This window comes from Vipera berus, assembly GCF_964194415.1.
Source record: "Vipera berus genome assembly, chromosome: 2".
NCBI lineage: Eukaryota > Metazoa > Chordata > Lepidosauria > Squamata > Viperidae > Vipera > Vipera berus.
The window spans coordinates 170,859,427-170,879,179 of NC_138203.1; the positions used below are offsets into that span (position 1 = coordinate 170,859,427).

Sequence of the window (19,753 nt, forward strand, 5' to 3'; positions counted from 1 at the left end):
TTTTTAATAATATTAACAGCAACAATAACTTTCCCAACTTTTAGACAGTCTCAAGAAAATATGAGAATTTAACCATTTAATTTCAAAAAAGCAAGCTGAGACTTTGTAACACCTTCAGTTTGCTCCCTGGAAAAGGGAAACTGACCACATCCCTAAATTTTAACTATGGAATACATGAAATCATTCAATGTCAAGAGAACATAAATATATATATATGCCCTAATAAGCAGGCATATACATAGAATGAAGGCTACTGCTAAGCTTGTAAGCCGCCCTGAGTCGTTGGAGAAGGGCGGGATATAAATGGAATTAAAATAAAAATAAAAATAAATATTAAAATATCAAACTCCATTGTTTCCCAGGGGACAAACTGTCTTTTTAATATATATATATATATATATATTTTTGGGGGGGGGGAAATGTAGGGAATGAAAATTACTGTGAAAGAATAAATATTAAAATCAGTAATATGTTTCAGGATTACAGGTTTTCATTTTAATAGAATGTCTTGCCAGCCAGATACAATTTTTTTTAACTCAAGTGAACATATAGTCAGAATTGCAGAACTCTGAGCATTATGCTCAGGAATCTGGAACTTGGTTCTACAACTAATAAAAGTCCTGTCAGCCAAACCCCCCCCCAAAAAAAAACCTAGTTTTGATTCCTCTCTAAATATCTTTTTCAGCAATGAAATGTTGAATGGGGATATTATTCCAACCCTTGTAACTCTCAGACAATTTGGAGTCAAAAATAATTTGCCCACCTACTGCCTAATAGTTGTTTAACTTCTGCCCATTTTTCCTGAAAATAAATAAGGAAAACTGGCAGATCTCTTTAAACTTTTCGTGTTTTCAAATGCCTTCTACCTGCTCATTTAAGAAAGTCCTGACGCTTCAAATTATAGCAATTCAGTTAGCAATACTGAGCTTGCCCCAAACCAATGTGCCTCAGCCCTGCTCTTTCCTTGCTCATGATGAACTCGGCCTGTGCTAGATGAGAAAGAGAACCAACATGGGGCATGAAGCAATGCTGTATTCTGTGTTACCATCTTCCTGTGTGGGAGAGGCATCCTCTTCTTCCATGACATCATTCCCCTGCCCAAAAAAAAAGATAAGGTGTGAATATACAAATCAATGACTCATCATGTAGTAAGGATGATATTAATATTCCCACAGCATTCCATCCTCCAAAGATGATTGGGGAAGCTATAACTTGGCTAATCTTTTGGCAAGTGCTTGCTTTAAAAAGCATATAGAACTGACATTTTCTGAGTCGTATTTACAATTCCAAATTATAAAATTTGGAATCACAGATCTGAATGCTGGCCTGTAGATTAGGGGTGTTAAACTCGGGACGTCATGTGACGTGTCACGACGTATCGCGACTTTTTTGTCATTGCTGGCAATGGGGTGGGTGCAGTTTTGCTATGACGCATCCAGCCCGCGGGCCAGCAGTTTGACACCCCTGCTGTAGATAGTCATATTTTTTTTTTGCACAAAGCACACAATGTAAACTTTTAGAAGTGTGTTGCAGTAATTTAGACCAGGACAAAAGGAACAGTTACAATAAAAGACCCCCACACAAGAAATTCTCTTGCTTCTTTGAATGAATAAAATATAAAAATAATAAATAGTAAAAAGGAAACAAAAACACTCAAAGGGCAGATTTGATGGGCCACTAGGTCTTTTTCTGCCATCAGTTTTCTATGTTTCTATAACAGGCTCAGCTAATCATTCTAGCCACAGTAATCCAGTTTAAGTATATTGAGTTTTTGCAAACTAGCTTGTTTGCTTGCCTGCCTGCCTGCTTCCTAATTTACCTACACAATTTATACGGCTGCCCATCCTACAACTCTGAGCAGCATACAAAAATTAAAAACAAAAAATTTACTTCAACAATCCAAATGTCCAAGATGGTAAAAATCATTTCCCAGAACAATTATAACTAATCAGCCAGCAGAGTTCACAACTTCCCAGCCCAAATGCTTGGGGGAACAGCCAAGTCTTTAATGCCTAATAAAAAGCTAGCAGGGGCCATCTGGATCTCTAGAGGGATGCTATGTACTTCTTCTAAAGGAACTGAGATGACAACTTCCAGAATTTAAAATCATTATCAGTAATGGACCTGCTGCTTGGGAATTCCCAGAACTGTAGCCATAACATTTTTTGGTGGAATGAAAATTGAGAATGGCTGAGTCAGGCCAAACTGCTCTTTTGTTGATCCAGAGTATTTCCTGCTTCTTGTTGTTCTGTGAACGACTGCCATTTCTTATATCAACTCCTCATTGCTTTAACCTGGAATATCATTAGACCTCTGGTTCCTGGTCCTAAGAATGACTCCTAGATATCTAATCTACATTTTTGGGCTTTACTGTTTTACTTTGCCCTGTGCTTTCCACTTGCTTTGTGTTTTGTCTTGTAGTACTTTGTTAAAAAAAGATTTTGCTTACGAATAAAAACTATGGCTCAGAGCCAGAACTCACTTTCCTTGGGTCCCATATGTTAAACAAGCTTTCAGATTCAGAACTTTACCTCTGCATCTCGCTCCTCTGCTGAGATACTGACAAAATTCCCATCGGGAGACTCAACGGGGGTTGACTAAAAAAGAGAAGAGAAAACTGAAAAAAAGTTGATGGGCAAGTATCCTAAAAGGACAAAATATCATCTGCCAAATCGCATCAGTAGTATTAACCCAAACATAACCAAACATTGTTTGTCTTTCTGAAATGCTGATTTGCTTCTTTACTTCCTCCCTTGAATGAAAAGGAGGCATTTGAAAAGATACAGAGATGATTTGCCAGAAATCAGTTTCTGATGTTCCCAGGACAATGTCATGGTGGCTACAGACACTTTTTTTGGCAACTGTCTTGAATGTTAGATGTGTCCACTTAAGCTCCATTCAAAACATGTACTAGACCAGTGATGGTGAACCTTTTAGAGACCAAGTGCCCAAAAACCACCCTGCCCCTGCCTGAATAAGTTTGCTTGCATCAAATCAGGAGCTACTTTTCTCATCATCTCCCTGCTTCTGCCGATGCCTGCCCCTTGATTGGTCTGGAGTTTGATCTACTTACATCTCCTTCTGAAGGTACCTCACTGATAACAGCAGGGGATGCAGCGATGTCTCCATCTTCTTCAGTGCCGGGGGCTACGTAGGAACCTGACATGGAAGACATGGTATCTGTGCTGATTTCGGAGTGCTGGCTTTGGGAGGAGGCCATAGACATGACTGACTGAGCCAGACTGCTACTAACAGGATCTAAGGGAAGAAGGGAGGTGGCAGACAAGGCATAGTTAGAGAGAGATGTTAGAGGAGCCACCCTTGCGTCCGACCACTGCTACAATAGTATTTGCACTTCACTATGTGCAATCTTGAGCATCATTTGCTGGATGGGATGGGATGAACTTTAACAACAAGCCAATCAAGCCAAAGTATTTATAAGTGCCCAGGTTTCAGTGGTGGTTTTACTCTGAACAATTACATTTCTTGCGGTGCTGGGCTCAGAATACAGTCAATAAGATCAAATATTATATCTAGCTTCTGGTAAATTGTCTTTGGACAGTTCATAAAAAAGTTTCTCCAGCTCAAAACGTACAGATTAAGTGATGAATCTATAAACCAGCAAACTTGTTCACAAAGGCAATAGCTTAGCTTTTCATTAGTTAATGAACATAATATCCTGGAGTATAGGACATATAGCCAGCACACATGCAAAATCATTTATTTGGAACTAGGTTATAGAGTGGATGTAAGTCAGGTCCTTTAGCTGTTTTTTTTCTAAAAAAAAAAAAACTGCAAGGACTAGTGAGTCAAAGGCACAAAAATTCAACTTACATTAAGCTGGAGGGCAGAAAAGTGATTAGAAACTCATTTTCTACTATACCTTCTGGAGAAGAAATGGTAGAAGAAAGAGGTGTTCCTGTGCATGAAGATGGATCTATTGCTCCTGAGGAGGATAAAGTGAGATTTTCACTCTCAGGTGTCACACCACAATCCTGAAAAATAGGGAAACCATAATCTGTAATGAAAAACTATTATGAAGCAACTATTAGAAACTGGATCTGACTCAGTCACTCAGTCTGACCAATGGATTAGCTAATGCAACTAGATACCTTCATTATATATGGTTTTCTCTTCTAGAACTAGCCAGCCAACATGGCCATCCCTGAGAATTGTGAAGGGCATAAAGACAAGGGGGAAATGGTTGATTTCCCCAAGATAGCTTTAAATTAAGAAACATGTGAGAATAAAAAGAAAATTGGGAAGATCTTTTTTTTATTATTATTAAAGAGTTTTACAAAAACAAAATTTTACAATATATCCCCAAATCCCTCCCACCCCAAACCCGCCCACTTCCCCCCCCCACACTTCCCAGAGCTAAATACAGGATTATAGTTACAATAATCATATTCTAAATAAAAATTATGCATAATATACAATTAACCAAATTCATAATGTGCTTTAACTCCCCTTTAACATAACTACAAACAACGTACCAATAACAATATCCCACTAAAATCTACTCATAAGCTAAATGGAACTTTTTAGTCCCATATTTGTTCTGAATATAATTTATCCATCTCCTCCAAACTGAAATATATCTTTCCTGTGAATGATCTTTCAAATAAGCAGAAATCTTAGACATTTTTGCAAGATTCGAAACTTTAAACACCCATTCTTCTATAGTGGGTAAACTATCCTTCTTCCAATATTGTCCCACCAGTAACCGTGCTTGGGAAAAAATTGGGAAGATCTTGATTCATTTTCCCCAAACCAACTCAAGCACTGGTAAATGTAGCCTTTTCGAGATCAGTCTTATAAAATGCCACACTAACTCAATTCCATTTCATTAGAGTAGATCATTTTAAGAGGCGTGTTATGTGATATTGCCTGTGGGTACAGAGAATTTGGGTAACCAAAGTCCTATCACTTTCAGATAGCAAATCCTCAACACTTCTAGCTACCAAAGATTATATTCAGCATTTTCTAACTGGCAAAGCAATTTTAAGCTGAGGTGAGAGGAATTCCAGAGCTTGTAAAGTTCAGTTCTCTTTCAAGGTAGATATTTGCAAACACCTCTGATTCTTTTCCAAATCTAAATTCACTAACATGCCAGCAAATGCTGATGTCTAACTCCTATATCTGCAAATGGCAAAATCTTTGTTTTGCTAATGTGTCTTCTGTGCCGTATGTCTGCAGGAAGAAAAAATGTGAGCAGCAGTTAGGCTTATGTAATATTAAAAAACAAAACAGGAATTTGAAAACAATCACCTCTCCATGAGGACAGGGAGACTTCCTTCGGGAAATCCTGACTTCAGATTCACTACAAGCCTTATCCTCTTCTTCATGTAATACCGAGGAATTGTGTGAGATTGACCTGGTGAAAACACACAATCTAAAATTGACACCTTTGTAGAAAACACACAAATTAGAATGAGGGAATGGGGATCTCCAAAAATGCTACAGAATACTCCAGTGGCCATTGAGGGCTAGCTAGATACATTAAGAAAGCTGGTGGTCGACACAGCGTTCACAGCTACCTGTGAGTAATAATTGCACCTATGACAATACTCAATGACGTTCATGGGTCCTCACCATTTTCAAAATTATTACTTCTTTAAGAAAATTGAAATGCCTAGAAATTCTTATGACCTATGTTCTCTTAGGAGGACCTGGCCATTTTTTAATTGCAGTAATAATTAAATAACTGTCTGAACGACACCAAGCAAAATCATCTGAATCTGAAAAGACTGCTGACCAAAGGATTGTATTAGAGGCACTAGACTTAAGGAACAGGATATCATCCGTAAGGATTTACTGCCTGGAGCGCATCTATTGCTGTGCAAGCAAGAGGGAGATGACAGGAGGTCACTTACTTGGACAGGCTCTTCTTTAATTTATGTCCTTGATTGCCACAATCTGATAAGCGTTCAAGGGAAGGCAGTGTCTGGATGGGAGGCAAGTGGCTGTCACTGCCATATGTGGGTAGCATGCCTGACACATGGCTGTCCCCAAGCACACGGACTGGAAGGGCTGCTGGGGATGGAGTGAGAGGCCCATTAAGGGCTTCCAGCAAAGAGACCACCTCATAGCCAGGGGGGATGTTTTCTGAAGACTGGAGGAACAGAGAAAGGTATGAAAAAGAGAGGTTATTCTTAAAAACAGCAGGAACTATTACCAGGAAGCTCAAGACAGAACAGAAACCTCCAACAACTGTTAAAGAACACACAAAAAAGAAAGAGAGACCAGGATCCCTTGATGGAAGAGTGGCCTTGCAACTTTAGAACAGAGTTGTCTTCAACTCTGTGGAAATTGGATTGCTCTTAAAGGGAGGTTAAAAACCTTTGTTTTGCATAACTAGGTTACTACATACTTCAGTTTTTCCACATCCTTTTTTTATCTGAGAGTTCTGTGTTAATATCTGGAATATGTACACACACACACACACACACACACACACACACACACACACACACCTCTATCCCAAGAGTTTGTTTTAAGGTAGTGTTATTACTGGTTACTGGGGCCCGAGCTAGCCTTACTGAATTGATTTGCAACTATTACCTTTTTCACTGTTTTGTTTTAAGCTATGCCTTAGTCATGGCATGTAATAATTAATTAACAGTTGCTTAAGTTAAACTCTTTATTCTAAGCCAAGTAATTTGGATTTCTTAGCTTGAAATGTTTTAGCTGGTAGAGAAAATTATGGTGGTTTTATGACCTGAAAAAGAATAAGCAGCATGAAGAAAAACATGTGCACACCAAGAGCGAGTCTTTCTGGACATAACTGGAAAAGACCTTTGTGGTTACACTCTTCTATACTTTCATCATAAAAATAGACTTAGCTCACTCCTTCTGCAGAGAAATTCTGGACTCATATTTCTACAGATGACACATGCTACTTCTGTAGAAATGAGAGGAAAAATGTTTGATAAATTCTCCAAAAAGTAGATTGAAAAAGTTTAGGTTAAAATTGTCTTTCTTACCATTACGTTTTCTAAGAACACATTTGTTTAAAGACTAATCAATAAATAAGGAGTATCATTGAACAATAAGGTCTTCCATCTGCAGGATGAAGCACAATAGTTCAAAATGCCTTACAGGCTTTGAATACAGCAACTTAGTTACTGAGTTATTCTGTTTCTCTCCTAAACATATTAGATCTATGTTTAACTGTGGATGCACATTAAAATATGGCACTAGCAACTGCCTTAATCATCTTGTCTGCCAAGATGCCAGCAAGTTCTCTAGCTCCTGGTTTCCAGCTTCTGAGACATCATGATTATTTGCCTGATTCTGCTTGGGAAATGACTGCTATACTCGCTGAGCAACCTGGCAGAAAGATGGTAATTTTTCATATTAATTTTTAGAAAATATATTTTGCCTTTTCACTGTTTTTAAAAATCCCAAAGAGGATCTTTTCTTCTTCTTTCTTCTTTGACACTTGTACATTTAAATGTTCAAACACAGTACATATTATTTTTTCCTCTGCGGTTGTGAAAATTACTATACCTCTGAAAATTACTACCACTGTATCGTCTCTTTCTCGCTTTGGTATAATTAATTTGATAAGATAGTGTGCAATTGGTTCTTTTTCATACTAATAGTAATAGTAATAGCAGTAGCAATAATAATAATAGTAATAAATAATAATAATAATAATAATAATAATAATAATAATAATAAGAAGAAGAAGAAGAAGAAGAAGAAGAAGAAGAAGAAGAAGAAGAAGAAGAAGAAGAAGAAGAAGAAGAAGAAGAAGAAGAAGAAGAAGAAGAAGAAGAAGAAGAAGAAGAAGAAGAAGAAGAAGAAGAAGTAATTGGAAGGGTCCTTGGAGGTCTTCTAGTCCAACTCCCTACTCAGGCAGGAAACCCTATGCCATTTAGACAAATGGTTGTCTAATCTCTTTTTAAAAATTTCCAGTGCTGGAGCATTCACAGCTTCTGGAGGCAAGTCATTCCACTGATTAAGGAATTTTCTCCTTATTCCTAGGTTGCTTCTCCACTTGGTTAGTTTCCATCCGTTGCTTCTTGTCCTGCCTTCGGGTGCTTTGGAAAATACCTTGACTTCCTTTTCTTTATGCCAACTCCTGAGATATTGGAACACTGCTATCATCAATGAAAATATCCAAGTCTGTTCTTTTCCACACTTTTCATATGCAATGGACATGGACTGAAAATACAGAAAAGTCCATTCAAATATGGTCCTTCTTCTCAAACACAAGCAGGACCAAATAAATACTGCTTGAATTGGCTCTTACTTGTCTTCCAGAGTTTTTCAGTGGATTTAGATAAGATCTGGGCTTGCCACTCCCAGCTCTAATTTCATTACCACTTCATTGTCAGTGGCATTTCTTTCTGGATAACTCCCTTACAGAAAAGTTGGGAGTGAAAAGAAAGCCTTGTGGTGCTCAACTCTTCTCTCAAAAAGAATGAATAGCCCAGAAGAGCAAGAGAAGAGCAACTAAGATGATCAAAGGTCTGTAGACTAAAACATGAAGAATGGCTGCAGGACCTGGGTTTGGCTAGTTTAAAGAAAAGAAGAAACAGGAGCGACATGATAGCAGTATTCCAGTATTTGAGGGGCTGCCATAAAGAAGAGGGGGGTCAAATTATTCTCCAAAGCACCATAGGGCAGGACAAGAAACAATGGTTGGAAAGTGACTAAAGAGAGAAGCGACCTGGAATTAAGGAGAAACTTCCTGACAGTGAGGACAATTGACCAGTGGAACAGCTTGCCCCCAGAAATCATGGGTGCTCCATCACTGGAGGTTTTTAAGAGACTGGACAGTCACTTATCTGAAATAGTATAGGTTCTCCTGTTTGAGCAGGGAGCTGGACTAGAAGACCTCCAAGGTCCCTTCCAGCTCCTATCCTATCCTATCCTATCCTATCCTATCCTATCCTATCCTATCCTATCTTATCCTATCCTATCCTATCCTATCCTATCCTATCCTATCCTATCCTATCCTATCCTATCCTATCCTATCCTATCTATTCTATTCAGAAGACCATCTCAGCCTAGACAGAGTAAGATCAGCATCTGAACAATCAATCCACCAATACTCACTGAGTGTTCCTCCGAATCTGATGTCTGGGATGCAATGATAGGGTTGAAGTTGGTGGGGGAGAGAGGTCCCATTTTTTTCCTCATGGCTCTGATCTGTAGCAAGGCCCGAAATGCTATGAGGAAGAGAGGGACGGAGGAAGAAATAAAACAAATTTCAAATTCTGCTAGAAATTACTCTAAAAACCAACCAGGGTAATAGATGACTGTGACCACCAAAATACAAATAAAATATGATCACAGTTGGCTCTACTATCCTTTCTCCTCTGATAGTTGGTTGTTAAAAATTAAATACTTAGCCTATCTTAGGTGCAGGCATTTATTCATTTCTCAAAGTGAGAGGATCAAACAAGTTAAGCATATGATCTTCCAGAGAGGACCCAATCTCAAAAGTTTTTTTAAAAAATCAGGACTTACGCAATCTGCAGATGGGACAATTGTTAGCTTGATAGCGCAAGGTGTCAGCACAAGTGTTGCAGAGACAGAGATGGCGGCAAGGTAAGATCAAGGTGTCTCGGACATCGGAAAGGCAGACTACACACTCTGCACTATTGTCGCTCACCTCATCCTCTGCCACCTGGATTAGAAAAGCTTGCTAGTCTGCAAGTCTTTACAAACATGTGTCCATAGTGAATGGAAGGAAGGAAGGAAGGAAGGAAGGAAGGAAGGAAGGAAGGAAGGAAGGAAGGAAGGAAGGAAGGTTGAGACTGTACATTTCCATAATGAATTTGAAGAGGAAGGAAGGAAGGAAGGAAGGAAGGAAGGAAGGAAGGAAGGAAGGAAGGAAGGAAGGAAGGAAGGAAAGGTCTGTGTATTTCCATAGTGAATTTGAAGAGGAAGGAAGGAAGGAAGGTTGGTTGAGTGTGCATTTCCATAATGAATTTGAAGAGGGAGGAAGGAAGGAAGGAAGGAAGGAAGGAAGGAAGGAAGGAAGGAAGGAAGGAAGGAAGGAAGGAAGGAAGGAAGGAAGGAAGGAAGGAAGGAAGGAAGGAAGGAAGTTTTTAACATAGAAATGTCCAGACAATCTGGTTGAGACTGTGTACAATGTGTACATTATTCTCCACCATTAGCTCTAGTTCTCACCTTTGAATCCTGTGTGTTATATTTGTTTTCTATCCCATAAATTTCCTGAAGGAGATAGCTCACTCCATCCACCTAGAAAAAGCACCAACACTGAAATTACGTGGGAAAGTAGGGATCAAAAGGGAATATGAAACTCCAGAAATAAAGACTGCAAAAACAACTTTCTTCTTAACGTTTTTTTTCCAGTGAAAAAACCACGTTATCTAACCTGAACAGGCATTTTTCCATAATACGAGGACAGTGACTTCATGCTTACAGTGAATGGGTGACCACCTTTCTTTTTATCCAGTGGTTGGTTACAAGCTCTTTGCAACCAGTACTTTTGGAAAAGGGCTGGATGGCCATCAAATTCCTTGGCATTGAGCAATCAGCTTTTCCTAAAAAGTAACAGGAAGTAGTATGTGCGGAAAAGGAGAGAACCTGATCCCCCCCTGCCACACACTCACCACTTGCTTTTGTTTGAGGGGTTTCACACAAAAGCCGCCATCCGCATGCTGAGAGGAAGAAATACAAATGTTCAGGTGGACTCTTCAACGTCACAGTCCATCAAAAGAAATTCTAGAGGATAGGTGTGATGAAACAGAACTCACTCCCTAAAACACAACTGTACCCCACACAGAACAAAGAAAATGTATCCTATTCACGTCATGCCTGTTTTAAGCTTCAGAAATTTAACGATCACTCTCCTTTTAACTCAGACCATTTTTACTCACCCAGCATTACTCTACGTAACTCCACTGCTCAAAAAAGACTGCTGTAGTTTTGCTATATTTCTGTTCTCTGTTATATATTTTTAACCTTGTAGCTATATATTTTATTTATTTATTACATTAGTTCAACCTGCATACATTCAACATGGGAGTTTGGGTTCATGCATATTGCACATTGGATCAGCAAGAACGCAATGTTTACCTTCTCAAAAGTTGCCAGCAATACATGGCAGTGACCCATATGCTCTGCAAGACAAGATCAAATTTGAGGTTCAGGATGATACATAATTTTGCAGAAATTGAGGCAGACTGCTATATTTTTTCTCCTGCGGTTGTCCTTAATAGCAGGAGTCTTAATTGACCACAATTACTGTATAATCAGGGTAATTAAATATACACGTATGATTCGTTACAGATGCCTTCCTAAGAGTTTCAGTTACTAATGATATTCAACAGGACACAGAATCAATTTAATTTAATTTTTAGAGTGTATAGTGGCAACTTGCAAGAAATGTCAATTCAGCTTCCTATCACAATGTGATCACCATCTGAAGGATGCTGATTATTTGCACCCATTCCAATTTAGCTTTCAGTGTGGAAATGAGATTGCTTTGCTCGCCATAATGAAAAGCCTATACTGTACTTGAAACAGGCTAAGAAGAGTAATCCCATTAATTCTCCTGGATCTGTAACCAATTTTTGATACATTGACCATGGTATTCTTCTGAACTTTCAGAGAAGATTGGGCTCTATAATGGTTCCAGTCCTTGTGGGCACACATCTAGAAAGTGATGCTGAGGGTCTATTGTCTTGTACTTTGATTGATAGGATGGCAGCATCTTACAGGATCCAATTTTGAGCCCATCCTATTCAACAACTATACTGCTCAAAAAAATAAAGGGAACACAAGATAAGACATCCTTCTATTAAAGACAGTACATTGTGTTGTTTAAGTGTTCCCTTTATTTTTTTCAGCAGTATACATGAAACCAGCGGAGGAAGTCATCTGCAGCTCTACAAATGGGTGTCATTAGCACACTTAGCCATTTTATCAGTGAGAGGGACAGCATATAAGTTTTATAAATTTAATAATTTGACACTTAGTTCTATTGCTCCTTCCAGCAAACTCCAAGTAAGCAATTGGTAGCTGGTTCAGTTCAGTAACAGGCTGGTGAAGGAGAACCTCCTAAAATTAAATCCAGACAAAACGGAGGTATTATTGGTAAATTTTGAAATTGAATAAGGAATTGTGATACACCCTATTTTTAATAGGAATGCAAGCCCTCTGATAGAGTAGGTTCACAGTTTGGGAGAACTTCTTGATCTTCACTGGACTTGTGGGTGATATCTATGGCAGGGAGCACATTTGCACAGCCAAGTTTAGTGTGCTAGCACAATCTTTCTTAAGCCAGAGATTCAGCAATGCTATTACATGCTTTGACTGACTCCTATTCTGATGATTGCAACCTACTGTGCATGGGGGCTTTCTTTGAAAAATGCCTAAATGTGCAATTGATGCCAAGTGCAAGAGCTAAACTGCTAGCCTGCAGAAAATACAGAAATCCTATCATGCCCATACTTTACAAATTCCACTGAATATCAATTTCTTATCAAATGCAACTATCACAAGTTGTGATAAATTTAAAAGCCCAAAATGATCCTCTCATCATTAAGACCCTCAAGAGAAGACCATCTATCTGGCACATGGGGGTGGGGGATGTACTCTAATGGTATAAAATCTTCTACCCCAAATCTTCTGACCCATTGCAGGGATTGCAGAGATCCCATATGCTGCAACAGGCAGATTAGTAGATGGAGCGCCTCCAGAACATGAGGAATGGGCAGAAAGTTCTGGGATAAAAGACTGCATTCTTTGGCCTTTTTATCCATGCTCCCAGGCAATGAAATACATCCATAGGAAATGCATCCCTTTCCAATATCTCTCAAAATTAAGACAGTGTGTAAAGATGTATCTTCTTTATCAGGCTTTAGCTCAAGGATTACATTTTCAATTTTAATTTAAAACTTTTTTTAAAAAAACCTGTTTGTCACCATTTCTTTGAACAGAAAAGTAAACTATATACTGAATAGAATAAACAAATAAATAAAGCATGAATATGAACCACAAGAACATCCTTACCATCTCCCTCATCTACCACTGCAAGAACCACCATGGGATAAATTTCACGGTCCAGATCAAAGCTCAGCTGCAAAGAATAAAAGGCAAGCGGTCTTAGAGAGTAAAATACCGGTAACATCATTAGAATTATAGTAATCCACTCGTGTGGCAAGCAAGCATTACCAGAGGTATGCAGTACTATAAATGCTGGCACCTAGGAAATCCTCATTTAGAAAGCAATGTCTGGAAACACTCTGCTTTTTAAAAAGACAAACATACAGTATATTCTGTTCCCAGATAAGATCTCTATTATGTGCAGGGTGCACAGGCCATGATGAAATATAAATCTAATGTTTAACGAAGAGAAGGGCGAGGGCTGACATGACAGCAGTGTTCCAATATCTCAGGGGCTGCCACAAAGAAGAGGGAGTCAAGCTATTCTCCAAAGCACCTGAAAGCAGGACAAGAAGCAACAGACGGAAACTAGTCAAGGAGAGAAGCAACCTAGAACTAAGGAGAAACTTCCTGACAGTTAGAACAATTAACCAGTGGAACAACCTGCTTCCAGAAGTGGTGAATGCTCCAACACTGGAAGTTTTTAAGAAGAGACTGGACAGCCATTTGTCTGAAATGGTATAGGGTTTCCTGCCTGAACAGGGGGTTGGACTAGATGACCTCCAAGTTCCCTTCCAACTTACTACTAACTACTACTACTACTACTACTACTACTACTACTACTACTACTATTATTATTATTATTATTATTATTATTATTATTATTATTATTATTATTATTAATGATAATTGCACAAAAAATGCTTCAGTTTCTTTGAGGCATGCTTCTTCCTTACCTCTTCTTCAGTCCATTCTGAGGGATCAATACAATGAGAAGGCAAACAGAACTGCTGGCTTACACCTCGCTTATAATGGATAGTCTCAGAGTGTAAACTGCTCTCTTTGGGGATATAACTGTAAGAAGAAAATGGATAACCCAGAATAAACAACCCCACACTATGGTCTTATCTTCCCAACCTAGTAGGGAATCTTCCAAGATATGGAACATCATCTTCAGGCAGCTTTTAAAGCCACCTTCTGACTGCCTCAAAGTTTTTTTTTGCTCTAGCAATAAAGTTAGATATCATTTCTGCTTGCCTGTAATATATTTTATTGATACAGTTGTTTTATCATTTTTATCATTTTAATTGCAATGCTGCTCTGAAGAATCCCTTTAGCCCCTGAAAGATGTGGAAAAAATTCACTCCTAAGCAATTACTATTCTTTGAATTAATCTTGATTCTTGGTGGTTACCAAAACAAGTCTCTGGAATTTTCTTACCAACATTTTCAAAAATGGCTTGCCAATTCTTTCTTGGTAGTGCTGAGAGAGAATGACTGGCCCAAAGACACCAAGCTGTCTTCTGGGCCTAAAATGAGATTAGAACTCACAGACGTATAATTTCTAACCAGCACTCCACCGAACTGGTTCTCCTAAACCAATATAACTAATGCAGATATCACCCAGAAAAGAGCTCTTCTTTCTTATCATATTACATTTTCATTTTTGTGTTACTCCCCCTGCTACTATCCTGTTTACTGGAATATCAATTTCTCAAATGAAAAACAGAAATCAGAGGTCCTATTTTCAGAGCCACCCAACCTGCAGCATTCATTCATTTCCAGCTATGCTGATTGATTAGGAGGCCCTTATTTGCATCTTTGTAACATCAGCGTATTTCAGTTTAAGCTGGCTTTCATGAACACTTCCACAATAGTACTGTTTTTAGAATCTGCAGGGATATATCACAAACCAATTCACGGTGCATATGGCCCTCAAAAGCCATTCTAGGCTAAATTCTGCCATGCCACAAGTCAGGAAAGCATGAAGCTACGATTCAGGCACGTATTTGTTGCAAGAACCTTGGAGATCACCTTTTCAAATAGGGTCATTAACCTCTGCTTAGCTGATTTCTTCTCCAACATTCAAACATTCCAAAGAGATAGACAATAAGCAATAACTAGGGTATCTGCAGTTGTCCCTTCAGCTGTATAATCTTTTCTATGTCTGAGACTGATGCCTGTCTCCCCTTTCTACATGGACTCAGCTGTCCAAGTGAGTCATTGTGTGAATTTTCTGTCCAGTTACCTATCCAAGATCCAAGGAGGGTGGTACCAAGTCCCTTGCTAAAGCCCTTAATTATAGTAAAAGTAACAAGTAACAACACAGAAAAACACAATATAGAACAAAAAAAGAGAGAGATAAACTGACTTAATTTTTTTGTAGGATTTTTTTTTAAAGACAAATCTAAATACAGTATGAAGTCTTTTTGAGGCTGGACTTCCTAGCCTCCTTCTCTCCCTTATTTCATTTCTTCACTCAATACTGGAACACAGCGTTAATGCCCCAAGCCTTGTTAGACAGTTACCTACCAGCTTTATGCAAGTGGTAATTAACTTACCAGTGGTAGAATGTTTTGGTTACTGTACACAGGATTTTGTATGCTATCACTGCCTTCATTTTTCACATTGTAATTTTCAGTAGCTTTCGGGAGGATGAGTTTTCTTAAAAATATACGGTAATTTTCCTTCTGAAATTATTTTCATTTTTCTTTATGATATACGTGGTGTGCATATTACATGTACGTATAGGTATGTGCACAGATACTCACAAGTAAACGCACACTTGCCACTCAGATTAGGTAAAGTTAATTTTAATTTTCTATATATAATTGTTGATTTAAGATATTATAGAACTGCTTTATAGTATATACCATATATTCAAAACATATTGGGAAATTTTTAAACCTTCTGTAGTCTGGTTCTTGGCACATGGATTCATTTTACCTAATGCTGAGTTACTTGTCGTGAGTTAAAATGTGTTTCTCAAAGGAATGCTCTTGGAAAATAATATCGTTTTCACTTTTACTCAATCTGCAGTATTTTAGTGCTGGGAAAAATGTAATTTCTTTACAAGATGATGCCATCATTGTGATTGGAAGTGCTAGGCTTCATAGAGTGACAGATTCCACTGACACCTATAATTTTATGTTATATTAAAGCAAGGCTTTTTTCCCCAATGATCAGCAGACTAGAGAGAACTTACTTCTCCAAACTCTATAAGAGAATATTCTTCAAAGGGATTAAAGACAAGGAGTGTTCAAGCTACTTCCATGCATTTAGCCAGTGCATACATTTAAGAGGATGATAGTGCCAATCCATTCTGTTGCCAATTTTTACATTTTTCAAACTCCATTCATTCAACACAATTTCTGAACCTAGACTTTCCCTATAAATATGGTCAAAAGAAAAAAACATGTTGTGATTACACGTAAGATAGTCTTTTCAAATATTACACATCAAAATGGGAGTTAATGGGACCAGGCTTCTTACCTCACATATCTCAATCTCCTTGAGCTGAATTTGGTGGAAAGCTACCTAGACGGTGAACCCAACAGGTGTGATCAAATTCTATTGCATATTAGGAGGAAGCTGCTTGAAGCAGCTAATTGCCCTCAATCAACACAAGGGTACAGTCCTTCCTTATATCCAATGAAATTTTAATCTGGTACCCTCTATCCCCACCTTTCCTATAACTTGCTGCTAGGAGGCAATCAGCTGTGGAGTTACCTGGATTCCTACAATAGAAACTCTAACCCTCAACTTACTGGATATAAAGGTTACAAATCTGCAGTTCCATGAACAGACAGCCCTGTCCACTTTTCCTCCTAACAATGAGCAAAATAGCAATCAGGTCATCCCTTTCCCCAGCTCTCCTTTAATTTACCTCACTACTCCATTCTGAAATTCTTCAGTGGCTTGATAATAAATGGTTATGGCCACCCGTGCATCTGTATCAAATGTGAACTCCACGTTGTACTGGACTTTCGCTTTGCTGACTTCTTCACCTGGAGTCTTCACTTCCTCTGTGCATCTAACAGAGCAGAAGACAGTAATAGTAAGTTTTGTACAAATGCTGGAGATCCAACTTTTTAATTGGGGACTTCTGGGAGTAGACATCCCAATAAATCTGGAAGGTGCCAGCTTGGAAGTTTCTATGGTATGATTTTGCATGTTAGAATGCAGTATTACAGGCTAATTCTGCTGACTGCCAACTGCCAGCTGTATGGCAATCTCACCGGCTCACGGTTGACTCAGCCTTCCATCCTTCTCAGATCGGTAAAATGAGGACGCAGATTGTTGGGGGCAATATGCTGACTCCGTAAACCACTTAGAGACAGCTATAAAGCACTCTGAAGTGTTATATAAGTGCTATTGCTACTGTCAACAATTACCTTTGGTTTCTTAAAAATTCTAGACCAGCATTTTTTACAACTATGTTCCTTGGAACCCATGAGAACTTGATGAGGTTCCGTGAGAGACTGAGGTTCATTCAAATCTAGCCAATTTTCCCTAACTAGAGCTACAAGTTCCATGTCGTGAAACTGTCTTAACCCTGGCTCTAGACTAGGGGTCCCCAACCCCCGGTCCATGGGCCGTGGCATGCCAGCAACCAGTCCACACAAAGAAGCAAAGCACCATCCATGGTATACAGGCAGCACACAAACCCATGCACTCTCCGGTCCACAGAAAAACCTCTCTCCACGGAACTGGCCCCTGGTGCCCAAAAGGTTGGGGACCTCTGCTCTAGAACATAAACATAAGAAAAGGTATTGCCTTTTCTTGTACTGTTTCACTATCTTCACTGGGACAGAATAACGGGTTCTTAAATCCAGGATTCGCACAGGTTTTGGGTGACTACACCAAGAGTTTCTGTACCCGAAGCTTTTGTAGGGACTTCCCCCAATAAACATAACAGAATTTCTCCATTTTTTTTATTACAGAAGAAATGTCTAGTGGCAGGTTAAGAGGCTGTTCTCTGACCGTGAGCTCACAGATCAGCAGCAGAGCATATTATCTTGTATGCAGAAAGTACAGTTCAGCATCTCCTAGTAGACTTTTTTTTAATTGAAAAGTTTTACAATACATTTTTAAGATAAAAAAAGAAACAAAAAAGAAAAAACCCCTCTTCTCCCTCCCCTCTCCCCAACCCACCCCTACCCAACCCTCCCCCCTCCCCGACTTCCCAGAGCTGAATACAGGGTATAGTATTACAAACATAAGCTAAAATATGCTAACAACCCAAAAATAAAACATTAAATTCTGTCGCACTTTAACTCTCCATAGTCATCATATTGCTAACAAATAACAAATAACTAATTATACATCATATAAAACCACTACTTATTCAAATACTAAATGAAACTTTTTAGTCCCATATTTATTCTGAATATATTCATTCCATCTTCTCCATTCCACAATATATCTCTGTTGCGATTGTTCTTTCAAATATGCTGAAATCTTTGCCATTTCCGCCAAGTTAGAAACTTTCAAAGTCCACTCTTCTATAGTCGGCAGTTCCTCCTTCTTCCAATATTGCGCTACTAAAAGTCTCGCTGCCATGATTAGATTCAACATCAATTTAGTGTCTATAACAGTAGTATCTGTAATAATACCCAACAAAAACAACTGCGGAGAAAACTTTATCCTTTTCTTAAATATCTTTTGCATATTCCACCAGATTTTAATCCAAAAAGCTTTGACTTTTTTACAAGTCCACCATATATGAAAATACGTTGTGTCCTCACAACCACACCTCCAGCATTTGGGCTGACAGTTCAGGTACATACTTGCTAGTTTTTTAGGATCTAAATGCCACCTATAAAACATTTTATAAAAATTCTCTCTTAAATTTTTGGCCTGTGTAAATTTTACATTTCTAACCCAAATCTTTTCCCAAGTATCCATTGTTATAACCTCCTGAAAATTCTGGGCCCACTTTATCATACAATCTTTAACAAGTTCCGTTTCTGAGTCAATTTCTATCAATGCGTTATATATCCTTCTTATATGTGCTTGACCTTGATCTCAAATTTGTTTTACCAAATTTTTATCGGTTATCGAGAAACCAACTTTCTGATCCTCTTTCCATCTTGCCTGTAACTGCCCATACTGGAACCAAGTTTGTACAATCTTTTCTTCTTTTAAAATATTATATGGCTTTAATTGCCACACATTCCTTTCTAACCTTAAAATTTCCTTATACGTAGTCTCATCATGTTTAAATCTAGCGTTTATATTTTCTATTGCATGTTTAGGTATTGTCCAAATTGGTATCTTATAATTTAACTTATGTCTATATTTTTTCCAAACTCGCAACAGAGCATACCTTAATATATGTATCTTAAACACATTATCCACCTTCTTGTCATACAATAGATATGCATGCCAGCCAAATAACAAGTCATAACCCTCAAGATTTAATAATCTCCCTTGTGTTAAATTAAACCAGTCACTTATCGATGATAAAGCAGCAGCCTCATAATATAATTTAAAATTAGGCATTTTAAGACCACCTCTTGTGCACGTGTCTTGCATTATCTTAAATTTAACTCGTGGCTTTTTCCCTGCCCAAACAAATTTATTAATGCCTTTTTGCCATTCCTCCAAATTTAAATCCTTTTTAAGTATAGGTATCATTTGAAACAAAAATAAAAACTTTGGCAAAACATTCATTTTCACTGCTGCAATTCTTCCCAGTAAAGATAATTGTAATTTTTTCCAATTATCTAATTCTTTTTGTGTTTTTGCCCATAACAGTTCATAATTATTCTTATATAACTTCACATTTGAAGCTGACAAATAAACCCCCAAATATTTAGTCTTTTTAACTATTTCAAATCCCGTTAACTCTTCTAGAACAACCTTTTGTTCTATAGTCA

At 38.2% G+C, this 19,753-nt stretch overlaps 1 protein-coding gene across 10 annotated transcripts in view; it reads right to left on the reverse strand.

Moving 5' to 3' along the window:
- RNF157 (ring finger protein 157) overlaps window positions 1-19,753 on the reverse strand; it is a 108,206-nt gene that overhangs the window by 14,791 nt on the left and 73,662 nt on the right. For 5 of the 10 annotated variants that reach the window (XR_014025329.1, XR_014025330.1, XM_081319508.1 and 2 more), the window contains exons 4-17: window positions 16,764-16,905; window positions 15,434-15,562; window positions 13,000-13,066; window positions 11,062-11,105; window positions 10,596-10,643; window positions 10,150-10,221; window positions 9,484-9,643; window positions 9,070-9,182; window positions 5,877-6,115; window positions 5,272-5,377; window positions 3,884-3,995; window positions 3,074-3,258; window positions 2,532-2,597; window positions 1,046-1,094 (exon numbers count right to left, since the gene is read on the reverse strand). Coding sequence is in view for 8 of the 10 variants with exons in the window: in XM_081319508.1 (XP_081175634.1) it covers window positions 1,046-1,094; window positions 2,532-2,597; window positions 3,074-3,258; window positions 3,884-3,995; window positions 5,272-5,377; window positions 5,877-6,115; window positions 9,070-9,182; window positions 9,484-9,643; window positions 10,150-10,221; window positions 10,596-10,643; window positions 11,062-11,105; window positions 13,000-13,066; window positions 15,434-15,562; window positions 16,764-16,905 (1,532 nt within the window). In the remaining 2 variants the exon portion in view is untranslated. Of the gene's footprint in view, window positions 1-1,045; window positions 1,095-2,531; window positions 2,598-3,073; window positions 3,259-3,883; window positions 3,996-5,271; window positions 5,378-5,876; window positions 6,116-9,069; window positions 9,183-9,483; window positions 9,644-10,149; window positions 10,222-10,595; window positions 10,644-11,061; window positions 11,106-12,999; window positions 13,067-13,829; window positions 13,948-15,433; window positions 16,027-16,758; window positions 16,911-19,753 lie in introns of those variants that run through there. The other 5 variants (XM_081319511.1, XM_081319506.1, XM_081319510.1 and 2 more) reach the window with 5 other exon arrangements.